This window comes from Ochotona curzoniae, unplaced genomic scaffold (genome assembly GCF_017591425.1).
Source record: "Ochotona curzoniae isolate NIBS_2020 unplaced genomic scaffold, NIBS_Ocur_1.0 patch35, whole genome shotgun sequence".
Lineage (NCBI taxonomy): Eukaryota > Metazoa > Chordata > Mammalia > Lagomorpha > Ochotonidae > Ochotona > Ochotona curzoniae.
This window is the reverse complement of record NW_024466917.1, coordinates 845,852-860,392: the sequence shown is the minus strand read 5'-3', so window position 1 is coordinate 860,392 and position 14,541 is coordinate 845,852. Positions and strand designations below refer to the sequence as shown.

The 14,541-nt window shown below is 52.3% G+C and overlaps 1 protein-coding gene across 1 annotated transcript; it reads right to left on the bottom strand.

The window, feature by feature from the left end:
* Positions 1–1,843: 1,843 nt before the first annotated feature.
* On the bottom strand, positions 1,844–13,342 carry LOC121167229 (chymotrypsin-like elastase family member 1). The gene is made up of 8 exons (XM_040996634.1): positions 13,294–13,342; positions 12,560–12,642; positions 10,901–11,001; positions 9,773–9,898; positions 8,938–9,074; positions 7,379–7,524; positions 3,037–3,186; positions 1,844–1,997 (listed from the first exon to the last, which is right to left on the bottom strand). The coding sequence occupies exons 1-8, from the start codon at positions 13,331–13,333 to the stop codon at positions 1,980–1,982; spliced, it is 801 nt and encodes a 266-aa protein (XP_040852568.1). The 5' UTR covers positions 13,334–13,342; the 3' UTR covers positions 1,844–1,979.
* Positions 13,343–14,541: the final 1,199 nt, after the last annotated feature.

The window sequence follows — 14,541 nt, the reverse complement described above, 5'->3', positions numbered from 1 at the left end:
ATATAGACTTCCTAAGAAGTGCAGAGGGCAGATGGAGGCCTAATGCAGAATTGGGAGGCCCCTGTCAGCTGTTGCTTTCTAGTTCTTTCGCCAAATACAGTGCCTTTAGGGTCAAATGTGTGCCAAGCATGGGTAGATGCTGGAAAGCCAAGAACGAGTGAAACATAATCCCTGACTTCAAGTTACTTAAAGCCTAGACGTAGAGATTTGTCTAATTCATTTATACGAATGGATACAGAACTTTCAGGCAATCAGTGATATGGTTTTATTCTGGATGTCAGCTTTGGTGATGGCCTGGAAGAGGCAGAATGAAGAAAATGGAAGGATTGATGCTGGGTGGGGAGGGAACCCCACCTGGGAAAGCCAGAGGATGGTGGCAAGAACAGAGAATATGGCAGTGATGACAAGTGTGACTCCAGCGGTAAGACCCCGGTACCTGTGCCTCTCAGAGGTTGGCAGCTGCCTCGTCTGTGCATCCCAGCTACTACCTCCCTCTTCGTACTAGCATCCTGGGGACTGAAAGTGTTGGCCTCCAAATCATGGAGTCCTAGTGCAGGAGCAATAAAGTTCACACGATGGGAAAACAGAGTTATTAAAAGGGGCCAGCAGTTTGTCCGAAATTACCCCATTTCTCAGGGGTGAAACTGGAACAGGAACACAGGGCTGCTGGCCCCAGAGCAGCCTCCAGCAACATACACAGTGTGCTGGCAGCTGCCGCCGACACTCCGCAGCGTCTCCTGTTGGGACAGCCCTCTTGGCTCTTCTTCAGGAAAAGCTGCTTTCCATCTTAGACTTCCTTCAGTCCCCTGCCCGCTGGCTTTCTGGTAGACAACTCTGACAGACAGAGCCCTGGCCAGGATAGAGCAGAATTATCAGCTTCCCAATTCTTTGCGGTTTAGAGAAGCCCGGATCCGGTGGCCTATTTTAGTCCCAGCTTGAAGTGCTGATTCACACTCAACTTGCGGCCCCCGTATCGTGGCCTCTTTGTTTCTGTTCTGCTCTTCCTCTCTCCCCTTCTCTTGCTCTGTAGCTCCTTTTATTCCCCTTTTCTTTGCTCCCCAGCCTCCTTTCCGATGTGTCGATTTCTTAGTCTTTCTGCATCTGACTCACCTTGTAGTCTTAGACTGCATTGTCTACTGTATCCTAGTGGTTGGTCATTGCTCCTTAACCTAGGGTAAGCACTTGGTCCAGGCGCTGAAGTGAAACGGAAGAAGGCTGTGTCTGTGGTCTACATTTAGTCACTCGGGGTCGTTCTGAAGCATTCTGTGCCTTTGACCACAAAAAAATAGGCACATGAGAGAAGGGTAGGCAGGACAGATTAAAGGGTGGGTAGATCCTAAAATAACCCAAATTGCGTTATGTAAAACAACTCTCACTGGGCTAAATTTGTGCCCTGGTAGTAAAAAGAGCAGGCCTCCTGGAGCCGGTGATGTGGTGTAGCATGTTAAGCCTCTGTGTGACCTTGTAAGCCTCAAAGTTGCTCCACTTTAAATCTGGATCCCTGCTGATGCACCTGGAACGCAGCCAAGGATGACTCAAGTCCTTGGCCCCCTGCCGTGCATGTTGGAGACCCGGATGGATTTCCTGGCTCCTAGCTTGCACCTGGGCCAGATCTGGCTGTTGGAACCACTGGAGAGTAAAGCAGCATTTGGAAGATCTTTCTCTCACACACAGCTCACACAGTGTGTGTGCGCGCGCGCACACACACACACACAGACACACACAGACACACACAGAGTCACTCGATCCTTGAAAGGAACCAGCTCCCAGATGTGAAATCCAACCTCATCCCTATAACTGAATTTCCTTTAGCAGGCTTAATTACAAATGGAAAGACACCGTGTTTTGATGTTTTTTTCAGTTTTATTTGCTTTTGAGAAAGTGGCTCAGTAGTCTCTCTGTATGTTTTCTTTTTTGTTGACTTCAAATCCTGCTGCAGATCTAAGAGCCATCTTGGGAAGGCTGCTGGGGAGGGTGGCTCAGTTGGAAGCAATGGCCTAAAGCAGAGACAGATGCAGATGGTAACTTCTGCCTATCTCCTTTTTCCCAGTTAAGTATGACCTGCTACTGGGTTTACGGGGAGTTGAGAGAGAGTGAGGGAAGGAAGAAGGCCACAAGCCTATCGGGACCCAGCACAGGGTGGCAAGGACAGACCTTGGAAAGCAGCTCTGAGCCAGGAGTCACGCCATGAGGTGGCAGAGTGAAGGAAGACCGGAGGGCACACTGAGGTCTGAGGCCACACTGTGTGGCTCTTGCGCTGGGCCAACGTAGGCAGTCTCATCTAATGCTCCATCGAGCATGGTTTGTTGAAGAACTGGACAACTTCTTTCAGAAGTTGGAGACAATTTTCATAATGGCCTCAGCAAGTGGTGTGGGCAGGAAGTCATCCTCTATCATCCAGGAGACTACAGGCTTTCTGAAGATGTTTTTTCCCTTGGCCTTGACTTAGCACAAAACTGACACGTTGGGCCCAGTGCCTGTGGCCTAGCAGCTAAAGTCCTCCCCTTGAACGTGCTAGGATTCCATATGGGTGCCGGTTCATGTCCTGGCAGCCCCACTTCCCATCCAGCTCCCTGCTTGTGGTCTGGGAAGGCAGTCGAGGACGGCCCAAGGCCTTGGGACCCTGCACCTGTGTGGGAGACTGGAAGAGGTTCCTGGCTCCTGGCTTTGGATCGGCACAGCACTGGCCATTGTGGTCACTTGGGGAGTGAATCAGCGGACAGAAGATCTTCCTGTCTCTCCTCCTCTCTGTATATATCTAATTTTTGCAATAAAAATAAATAAATCTTTAAAAAATAAAAGCTGATATGTGCTTGGTCCAGATCTGTCGCGGCCACCATCTTAACCTAAGCAGTACGTTTGCTCAATGGGTATCTGAAGAGGAACTAGGGGGTGGCAGTGTCACTGGGGGAAAGTGCACTGTGAAAGAAGGGGAAGGAGTGGCAGTGTGGTAAGGAAGAGGCCGGCTGCCCCAGCCCAGTTAGTGCCTGGATTCCCAGTTGAATCTATTTTGACCCATTATCTGAGGGCACTCACATTATTTATCCAAGTGATGTAAGCAGAGACCCGGGTGAAGACTGTGGGCTTCCTGCTGACGTTACAGCCCAGGCTGGACACAAAGCTGGTCACTCCGTGGACAGCATACTGGCCATTCACCAAGCAATTGAGGGGGCCTCCGGAGTCACCCTAGGAGAGCAGAACAGAGCCCTAAATCTCCAGGTTGTTCGCCCTTTGAGCCTTTGCGTCTGTTTACAGTCCTTACTCCCCCACCTCCACCTGTAAAATTCTGTACAGTTTGCAAGTCCTGATTCAAATCTACTTCCTGCCTAGCTCTACAATCAAAACGAACCTCGTTTTCCTTCTAACTACCAAAGCAGTTCTTACTCTCTTTTGCAGCACCACAGTCCTGTTTTGGTTTCATAATTTGTTTCTACCTCCCACATGTCTCTTTGAGGTTCTTGAGACAGGAACTGTGTCATGTGAATATCTTTCCCCTCCACAACGTTGGCAATAGAACTTTGAACATCTTAAATTCAGTAGCTTTCATTAGCTTAAATTGAACTTGGGATTGAGTAGGTAGGAATTCTAATAACTTCTTCAAATCCAGTATTTAGGCCAATGAGTGTAAATAGGCCGAGCATTTGGACTCGGGGCAGGCAGCCAACACACTTTTAAACTGGAATGCAGAGGAAGAAAAAGTGATATATTGGGTGGTGGTTTCATCCTTAGGCTTGTAATTGGAGAACCCTGAGTTTATAGAATTTGAACTTAACAAACTTTTTACACAGCTCCCAGCATGCCAGATCTGTAACACCAGACATGAAATTAGAAGACACTTCTGTGGAACGTATGACCACGCCCCCACCCAAATCCTAATAGAGATTGGAGAATATTTCAGAAATAGAGGAATGGAATATAATTGCATTGTGTACACTGTAAAGAGACCAAGGCTCTGGAGAGATGCTGTGGCTGAAGATTTTATGGGAACAAAATCAGTGGGGAAGAGGTTGACAGGTGCAAGAAGGGCCCAGTGATTCCAATCTGAACAGAAGAGTGGGGGACCCAGACTCTGAAAGCCCACAGGGCCCACCCTGCGGGGAAGCTGTGATAGGCAGGGGTCCCGAGACATGACTGTTCCAGAGTGGCAGCTGAACGAAAGCGCTCGAGCTGTTTGGAGTTCAAGGTCTCGAGAGAGCAAGCCAGAGGGACATGAATGAACTCAGGCTGCACCTTAGCAGGTAACAGGTAGAGCTGGCTGATGAATATCTGGAGGGGGTGATGACATTCATCTGCCTATCTCCTCCCCGCACCCCTCGTTTTTGCCCTACCCCCATATATGTAGAGTTCCCGAGATGCAGGATTCTTAAGTTTTACCACGCAAGGTTAAAACTCAGTCATCTTATTTCTTTGGGGTTACAAAAACCTTTTAACTTTTTTTTTAAAATTCTGTTGTGCAGCCTCCCAGCTTCCTAGAGACTTTTTCTCTACCTAACCTGAACCTGTAATCCTGTCCTTCTGTACCAGTCATGCAAGAAAGCCCAGCCCTAAGTGGCTAGCATGGTAGCCTAGTGGCTAAAGTCCTTGCTTTGCTCAAACCAGGATCCCATATGGGCCCCAGTTCATGTCCTGGCAACCCCACTTCCCATCCAGCTCCCTGCTTATGGCCTGGGAAGGCAGTTAAGGACGGCCCAAAGTCTTGGGACCCTGCACTCACATGGGAGACCCGGAAGAGGCTCCTGGCTCCTGGCTTCAGATTGGCCCAGCTCCGGCCATTGTAGCCACTTGGGGAGTGAATCATCGGACAGAAGATCTTCCACTCTGTCTCTCCTCCTCTCTGTATATCTGACTTTGCAATTTAAGAAAATAATAATACTAAAACTTAAAAAAAAACAAAAAAACAAGGAAGTCCAGCCATAGACAAACCACTCCTCCCTACAGCTGGCTTCTCTGACGTATACACCCACGTGGTCATTGCCTGGTCCCTGGTCCTATCAGCAGCATCTTGGGGGACAGGCCTCCTGTTCACTCCAGCTGCTCCAGATTTGAATAACCTTTGCACCTTCCCTTCTGCATTCAGGCAGACTCCTCCTAGTTCGTGAGCAACTAGGAGCAACAACACACAGCACCTGCCAACGACCCAGCGTGCAGACTCACTGCCATGGGCCCGCCTGCTACCTGCCCCCCCCCACTCGGCTTCCGCGCCCCTCTCCCGGCAACTCTGGGGATCTCACACCACCCAGCAGTCCTTCTCTCAGACTCTTAGGATCTTTTCCTCTCGATAATGTCGTGTTTTCTTCTGTCTTAATAAAATCTACCCTTTCCATGACTTGCTGTTCTTACAGCTTCCAGACCTTTCTCTGCTCCTCTCTGTCATCCACGGTTCTTGAGAGAGGAATTTACAGTCCTTGCCGAATTTCTCACTGCCTCTTTATTCCTTGACCTTCAGCCGAGGTTCAGTCCTCACCTCTCCACCACCAGTACTACTGTCACAATTACCAGTGACTCACCAATTGCCAGTCTATCCTTTAGAGTTGTAGCCCACAGTAGCTCCTGGCTGCACTGCATGCTGTGTAATGATCTGGCCGTATTTCTGAGTTCACGCAAACCGTTCTTACCTGTTTTTCTCTCACCTCCACTCCTTCCATCCTAGATTCTAGGAGCTTCCTTGTTCTCTGAGCACTCAAGCGCTTATGTTCTGTACAGTTCTTCCCCATCCCACTGCTCTTGGTCTGCCACCTGCAGCTGCTGCTCGGGAGGGAGCATCTGCTCTCAACGGCTTTTCTAACCCAAGTCTCTTCTCCAAGTTCCGTTTTCTTAGCTTGTTACTGATTCAGTTGTAAGTGACTGACCTGCTAGGATCTCAGACCCAGCTTGACATCCTTCCTCCCCAAAGCCTGTGACTCTGATTTCAGTGGAAGCGGAAACTTGCTATCCACATGCCTTAGCCAGCTGCCTGGAAGCCACCTGGGATCCCCCAACAAGAGGCCTTGTGATTCCTTGCCCGGGTCATTGCAATAGTGCCTGCCCAGCTGTCTTGCCTCTCTTCTGGTCATACTCTTGTGTTTGAAAAGCTTCACAGAGAAAGTGCGTGTCCTAAACACAGCACTGGTAGCCCTACGCCGCCAGGCTCCCACCCGCCTCTCTAGCCTCGCATCCTGATGTTTCTTAGTGTGGTAAGAGTTTAGGTTGTGGGCCGGGACCAGGCACCGACTACTGGAAAGGCCCGGAGAGTACCGATAAGCTCTGTGGGCCGTGTGGTCTGTCACAGACTTTGTATTATGGTGCCAAAGCAGCCATAAACAGTAAGTGAACAAGTGGCTGCGTTCCAGGACAATGTCATTTTACGAGCACTGGCATTCTAAAGATTTGTCACATGTGATGAAATATCTTTATACTTTTCCCCTCCTAACCACTGAAAAACGGAGCACTGCAGGCTCACGCACGGGTCGCACCCGTGGCGGGCGGTGGGCTGCACCTGCCTGGTGGGCTCCTCCTCTGCCCTCGCCTGCTCGGGGGCTTCCTCGGTGGTCGGCCGCATGCCTTCTCCACGCTCTTGCCCTCTGACCCTCCCGCCCCTTTCCCCCCTGACCTGTTCCCGTTTAATCTTTAGGACTCTGGACAGAGTTCTCTTTCTAAAGGAATGTGCCTTTTCTCACGCAGCAGGGAGAGAGAAGCAGCTGTTTGGCGTCCTCTCACTCCGCCTTCTGCATCCTAACACAGAGCCTCACTGGTCGCAAGGCTGCCCTGTGTGTCTGCTCCTGCATCCCCTGTCTGCCCGGCTCGTTCTGTGCCCCCAGCAGTCAGCACCGTGCCTGGCGGAAAGCAGGTAGGCAGCGAACATTTATTGAACTGCATTAGGAAGTCTGTGAGAAAGTATATTCATTGATTCCATCTAAATTGACAACTTGCTCTCTTATCTATAAAACGTTGTCATCTTATTCTCTGTACTTCCCCCTTCCTGTACTGACACGTTGCTATAAATACCGAATACTAGAAAAGGGTAGCAGTGAAGGAACTATGAGACCAGTTGGGAATCAAGGGGACTGGCATCACCTTACAGCCAATTACAGTTACCCCTCAGACCACCACTACTGCTCCCATAAAGGACATGGGTCACAAACAACTTCCAAGGAACACACGCACACACACGCCAACAACACACACACAGTTGTTGGGCCAAAAACATGCATTTGAGGTGGTGGCATGGGGCAAGATGAATTTCGAGCTGCCTTTGAATTTTCAGATTCTGTGGCTAGCATAGATGGCCATTCATTCAGACGCCAAGAATAGCAAACGGAGTCTGTGCTGGGTATGAGATAACGGAGGAGGAAGGCGGTGGGGGGGGTGACGACCCGTAATGCCTCCTGCGTGGGCTCACCTGGCATCCGGCGCGAACTCCGTCTCCGCCAGCACACACCATAGTGTTCTTCACGGTGGAGCCCCAGTATGAAGAGGTGGAGCAGGTGGAGTAGCTCACGCTGGGCAGGGAGGCCTGCTGCAGGGCCTGGGCCAGCTGCCCATTGGCTGCACAGGACACACAACAGCTCCACTGTGGTGTCGCACGGAGAAGCCTTCTGCACCACCACCACCACCCCCTAAACCTCGGGCGAATTCCTTCTCTCTGCCCGTCACGTGCCATGCCCTCCTTCTCTTTAAGCAGCAGCTTCAACCCCCTTCCTTCAGGCAGGCATCGCAGCCTGCTGTCCTAGGCGCCAAACCGCCAATCCCACGCTTGCTTCTCTTCGCTGCTGGACAACGTGGTGTTTTCAGGATGTCTGTTGAAAACACACCTGCTTCTCTGCTTTCTCCTCACACTGTGGGCCCCAGGAGGCACAGCTGCGGCTCTGCACACTCACTTCCCCTGCCTGAGGGTTTGGTGCCGTTATCCTTGACTCGGCTCTTTTTCAAAGCCGCTGCACAGGAGTTATTTCTTGGGTTGGCCACGCCGACCCTTTCATGTTGTAGATCAAGAACAGGGACATCAAATGCGGTGAAAGCAGAGCTGAGGAGAGATGCGTATACCCTTCTCTGCTCCAGCTTTTCCCAGGGGACTGGCTGCTCCCAGCAAGGCTCCGCCTTGCCTCCAGAGGCCCAAATACTGCCTGGGGTTGGACAGACTTCTGGGTCAAGCTCATCGGCTTCTTTCCTTCTTAACTCTCCCTGTTCACGGCTTCCTGCCTTTCCAGGCTGTCTGAGGCCTCTGCTCGGCTGAATTGTCTGGGTCTGTAGCTACCCCCTGGACTGCCTGGTGCCTGTCTGTGGGGGCAGCACCATGGTACTGACAGCTGGGATGTCCGGCTTCCAGCTTGTTTTGTGCTAACAAACCATGTGATCAAGGCTCTGGGTTTCTTTGAGCCTCTGTGTGCTCAGGTGAAAGTGGGGGCCAGCATCGTGGCATAGTGGGTTAAGCTGCTTCCTCCGATGCCAGCATTCCACGCTGGTGTCAATTCCTGCTCCCAGGTGCTCTCCTACTAAGATCCACATCCCAGCTGCTGCACCTGGGAATGCAGTGGGGGATGGCCCAACCACTTGGGTCCCTGATCCAGATAAAGTTCCTCAACTCAGGCTGGTTTAACCCTGGCTGTTGTAACGAGCCAGTGGATAGAAGATTCTCTCCCTGTTTCTCTCTGTAACTCTGCCTTTCACATAAATAAATAAATAATAAATAAATTTAAAAAAATGAGGGCCAGGGATGGAGTCTTCTCTGAGGTCAGTCCTAGTTCTAGTAGCCTAGCAACCTTCCCTGACTCCCCCAGAGCCCCTTCTCAGCATGACCGCACAGTCAGCTGTCTCATCCGCAGGTCCTCCCGGTTTTGGCCTCTGCTCTAACCAACCAGGATCCTGGCAGGTGGAGTGGGGGAACAGTATGTGTTCCAGAAGCTGAGCTGCCTAAATTAAGGTCGCTGAGGGGGGTGACGCCCAAGGTGAGCGACTTACTCTTGGTCCTGCCCCAGCCTGTGATGTAGCAAGGGTTGTTGTTGGGCAGGATGTAGCCCTCCTGGGGCAGGACACCCAGCTTGACGTAGCTGTTGAGGGTCACGCTGTTGGCCAGGCGCAGCAGGGCGATGTCATAGCTGCAGGAGGGGAGAAAAAAAGATGGAGGGGAGTCGAGCAAGTACCCTGACCCTCCCAGCTCTGCCGTCCCCTGTGCAGTAGGGTGGTGGAGCATTCTGTGTTTAACAGCAGCACCTGCTGGTGAGAGCCTAATATTGCAGTCTGTTCTGGGACAAGGGCGTGATTCTGAGACAGCGTTCTCAAAGCCCGCTGGGTTCTGAAAGCTCTGGCGACTGTTCCAGCGGCTTGAACCTACTCCCGACCTCCCACGCTCTGCAGAACTAACCACCATTTCAATGACTGAAAATTTACAGCCGCGGCCTTGCGGCTTCCCCACAGGAGATGTACCTTAGCATATCTACATTCGGGGATACGGTCTTTTCCATAAGTTGAGAAATAAATATCAATAAAACCAATATCAATAAAAACCAACGATAAAAGTGGAAACATCGAACTTTACCTAGAGGAGCTTTAAGGAAACCCATCATGCAAACCAGCTTATGCCATGCAAATGCCAAAGATCTTCAGAAATTCTCAAGCCCTCTAGCATAAAAAATCTTGCTAGCTGAATGAGCCAACAGCTCAATGCTCCCTGCAGGGCATGGAGCGCTCAGGCTCCGCTGGGCCTCCCAGCCAAAGACTGGTCCACAAGCAGTGGATCCCACGCCCCTCCGCCCTCCACCCCCCGGACCCAGGCCAGCCTGGCCGCGCCCCCTACCCAGCAGCCACATTGTTACTGTTCCAGTTGGGGTGTTTCACAATCTTCTGGACGCTCACGTATTGTTCCGTGCCATCATTCTGGTTCAGGTTGTGTTCCCCGACCACCACACGGAAGGTCAGCTGGCTGGAGTGAGAGGAGAAGGCTTGAGTGATCGAGGGGCTCAGACCTCCTCCTCCTCCTGTTCCTGCTTACACCCCCTCACCCGGCCCCAGAAAAGTAGGCATGGAAATCCCTGATAGAGTGGCAGCCTCTCTAGTTTCCTAACTTGGGGAAAACGAAGCAAGCTACTGTCAACACCACAGGCACCACTTATTAAATCAAATATCAAAGGCCAGGAGAGGCTGGCGAGCATAAATGAAGTAAAGGCTTCTAGCTTCAGAGAGATGTTAAAAATAAAGACTGAGAGCCCTGGATTCAGTTCAGATCACCTGCACGCATGGCAGAGACTCAACAACTTGAACCATCAGGGCTGCCTTCCTGTTAGTAGGATGCTGGAGACAAGAGCTGGAGCCAGCCATCGAACCCAGGTACTCCAACTTGGGATGCAGATGACTTAACTGCTAAGGTAAACACCTGTTGTCCCTACTCTCCTGCCCTCAACCCTCCAGACTCCTAGATCTTAAAGCACGATGCCTGGATGCAGCAGCGGCAGCAGCACCCAGAATCTTGTAAGGACGGCAAATTCTCATGCCACATCAGAAACTCTGCCAGTTTGAGCCCAGCAATCTGCCTTCCGGGTTAGTCTGATATAATTGCAGACTGAGAACCATTGTTCATGGTGAATACTATATATATAACCACAGCCAGACATTGACTAGGCACATAAATATTTACTCAGTTCTCACAGTAACTACCAAGAAGGTAATTCCCTCTAAGGGAGTGGGAACTTTAAGACGCCAAGGTGCTCACAGTTGCACAGCTCAGAGACTGAGAAATGAGACTGGAACCCACGCCTGCCTGACTCTAAAATCTGTCCTCTTCATCATGCTGGTGCTGCCTCCCTGGAGAGCCCCAACTCATTTCCCATCGCACCACGTCTTGCTCTGAGAGCTCAGAGCTCGGTCCTTCTGCAGAAGCACCCGCCCCTTCCCTCCCGGGGCCCAGGAAAGCTGACAGGCTTCTTACGAGTCCACGCAGTGGGCAGCGGTCATCACCCAGTTCTGTCTGATGAGGGTTCCTCCGCAGGTGTGATACCAGGAGCCTCCTGACTGGTACTGGAGGGAAATCTGGAGGGGGAGAACAGGTTGGCACCTCCCCTAGGCATTCCTCTGCCCATTTCGAGGCTGGTTACCACTCCCCCCACCCCACCATTTAAGTTCCAAACATTCTCCAGGATCCTGGGCTAGCATGGCAAGCAGATTTCCTTCAGCCAGCTGGTTGTTGTGCCTTGGCTTACGGGGGGTGCCTGGAGAGTAGGGTGCACATCTCTGTGGGCTGCTGGGAAGAGCTACCTGGTTTGGTGATGATCACACTGAACATGAAACAGGAGTACACACACACGTTGTGTATGAGGGTCTTTGCAAAGTTCATGGGAAATGCATGCATAGATTGCAAAAAGTTCAGGACCAAGCATTGGATGCGATAGTTAAGTTGCACCTGCATTCTGTGTTACGATTGTCTAGCCTGAGTCCCAGCTCCTCCACTGCCAATCCAGCTTCCTGCTAGCGTGCACCCTGGGAGGCAGCGGCTGCTGGATTCCTGCCCCCCATGTGGAAGATACACATTGCATTCCAGGCTTTGACCTGGCCCAGACCTGGCTGCTGTGGGAATTTAGGGAGGAACCAGCAGATTGAAAAAGATGGTTTATTATTTGATCCCAGTACAGTGGCCTAGTGGTTCAAGTCCTTGCCTTGCACATGCCAGAATCCCACATGGACACCAGTTCAATATCAGAAACAATGGCTTAACCCACTGTGTCACAGTGCTGGCCTCAGGTTTACTGCCCAATTAATTCTGCTTTTCTTGAGCTTTTGGGAGCCTCCTCATCCTTGGCACCCTAGCTGCTGGTTACTACCTATGGCCCGGAGCCCGGGTTCCTCCTCCATTCCCTCTGGAAAGTAAATGCAGCTAAGGCGTTGCTTTCACTCAGACCCCACAAGCAGAGCTCCCCCGTCAGCCCCAGCTGCCCGCCTGGGGGACGCTCAGGCATCCCAGTGGGATGGTCATGTCCATCAGTAGAGTCCGGTTGCATATGAGCCAGTTCTCTACCTGCAAGCGCCAGCATCCCATATGGGCGCCGGTTCTAATCCCGACTGCTCCACTTCCCATCCAGCTCCCTGCTTGTGGCCTGGGAGAGCAGTCGAAGATGGCCCAAAGCCTAGGGACCCTGCACCCGTGTGGGAGATCCAGAAGAAGCTCCTGGCTTTGGATAGGACTCAACTCTGGCCTTTGTGGCCGTTTGGGGAGTGAACCGTTGGACCAGATCTTTCTGTTTCTCCTCTCTATGAATCCGCCTTTCCAATAAAAATTAAATAAATAAATAAATCTTATAAAAAAGGAACACGCTTGTTGTGTGTGTGTGTGTGTTGCACAGTGCATATATGTTTCCAGGTATAGGCAGCGTCTGAGGTGTGCGTCTAGCTTGTTGAGTATGGTGCAAGTGGCATTGCTGGGAGCACGGCTGCTGCTCATGTCTGAATGTGTATGGGAAAAGTGTGCCTTGTCCAGAACCCTTCTTCCAAAGCCCATCTAACCCCAGGCTCCATCCACCCAGGCAGGCAGCAGAGCGAGCCAGCGTGTGAGTGCACGGTGGCTCTCAGGAGCTCTGCTGCGAGGCACACCCACCTGAGAAGGCCAGGCATTCTTCTTGGCCTCAGTCCCTCCGACAACCCGGGCGTTGGTTTCCGGAATGTCCTGGGTGCTGTGTCCTTTGTGGGACAGAAGCAAAGTGAGTGATGACTAAGCAAGGGCCAGGCCCCGTGGGGGCGGGGGTGGCTGGCAGCAAGCGCTTTGAGGCCTTGTCTGCAAATTCACAGCTCCTCCCTGACTGATGAGGCCCCTCTCTCCCATCCGGCAGCGCACAGAGCCACTTTGGCAAAGCAACAAAGGGGCCTAGGTGCCTTCTGCTTGCCCGGCTGTTTCCAGAGCCCGGCCTGCTCTGCAGGACCAGCTCAGGTCCCTGGGATGCAAGTCGCTCCCTGTGGTCTCAGCCTGCTCCCGGGGCCACCTCTGGATCCGAGTGGTAGCTCCCCCACCCCACCCGGTGGGGAGTGCAGGAAGGACCACAGGGCATATCCCAGCCAGTTGCCTGCTGAAGATGTCTTGCTGTTAGGGAGGGCAGCAAGGCAAGCCAGAGCCCCCTTTCCCCATGGAAGGGGCCTCTCTCTGCATCCTGGCACAGAGCCCTGCTGCTCAGAGGGGCCTGCGTGGCTGGTGGCCCTGACCTTTCCTGTCTGGGACTCTCAGAGGCTGAGCCTCCCTCCTCGCCCAGGGCTGGGGAGCTGGCTGGGGGCTTAGCAAGGGCTTTCCCACCCTCCTGCTCCCATCTCCCTCGCACTCAGACTCAGGGACCCACTCACCGTAAAGGACCAGGGTAGCGAGCACCAGAACACGCAGCATGTTGCCAGTGAAATGCCCAAGATACCCTAGCCATGAGCCCTGGACCTCTTTATACTCCTCTTATCAGCCGCACCACTGGCTTCTTCCTGCCAGCTGGCAGGGCTGCCGGTGGAAGGCAGGGAAAAGCACAGGTGACATGGAAACGCAAATGAAAAGATTTCTTTTCAAGTACACACAATTTATCTGTTATTCAAAGACAGAAAGGTCAGGGCCGAATTAATCATGCACTTTTGGTTGAAAAGCATCCAGCACATGCATTTTTTTTCCCTCCAGAAATGGGATGGAAAGCCAGACTGCTTTGCCTTTGGGGGGCTCCCCTGTCCTGCCCACATCGTCTGTGACCACTGGGCTCTTCTCAGTGGCACCCTCAAGGCTCTGTGTGTACCAGGAGGTGGAGGTGGTGGAGGAGGCGGGAACAGCGGTCAGCAAGAGGAGGCGAGATAACAGGGAGGCGTCCAGGCTGGACAGGGCGACCGGGGGAGGAGGGAGGGCGTGGGGAGGGCATTCAGACACGGGTGTCAGCGCCGTCATGAAAGCAAAAGGTTGAGTAGAGGGAATTCTTTCCCCCTTAAATGTTTAAAAGATTAACTTGCATAATACTACTTTACTATTCAGATGCCTGCAGCAGCCAGGGCTGGACCAGTCCGAAGCCAAGAACCCGGGGGTCTCCATTATGGGGGGGCAGGGATTTCCTGCAGCCCCCCACTCCCATCCCCACCTCTTCCCCAAGATGTACATTATCAGGAAGCAATGGTCAGGAGCAGCTGGGAGGAGGGGCAGAGTTTGAAGGTGCGACTGTACTGAAGATACTATGAAATAGTGTTGGGGGGACGCCCAGGGCTCAGGATTGGGGCGTCAGGAGAAAGAGCCCTCAGTCAAGGCCGGCAGCCCGAGGGCTGTGATTGTGGAGAGTGGAGGAGGAACAGGGAGCCAGAGTCACAGGCTCTGAGCTGCCTGCTGGCGCAGAACAGAGGGCAGTGAGGTGTGGGGTAGGGCAGGGGGCACACTGCTGCACCATGGTATTTTAATGGCAGGTGTGCCAGGGTGCTTGGACCGAAGCAGGTTTACTTCTGATTTGCCTGATGGAGTTTTTGTTTTGTTTTGTTTGTCAATTGGGAAGTCAAATATACATAGAGGAGGAGAGACAGAGAAAAAGATCTGTTGATTCACTCCCCAAGTGGCCGCAACAGCCAAAGCTGAGCCGATCC

Coding starts and splice junctions, on each gene's coding strand:
- LOC121167229 (XM_040996634.1), bottom strand. CDS start 13,333: ATGCTGCGTGTTCTGGTGCTCGCTACCCTGGTCCTTTACG. Junction 12,643..13,293: donor CGCTACCCTGGTCCTTTACG/GTGAGTGGGTCC, acceptor TGTCCCACAAAG/GACACAGCACCCAGGACATT. Junction 3,187..7,378: donor GAGTTCGCGCCGGATGCCAG/GTGAGCCCACGC, acceptor CTGCTCTCCTAG/GGTGACTCCGGAGGCCCCCT.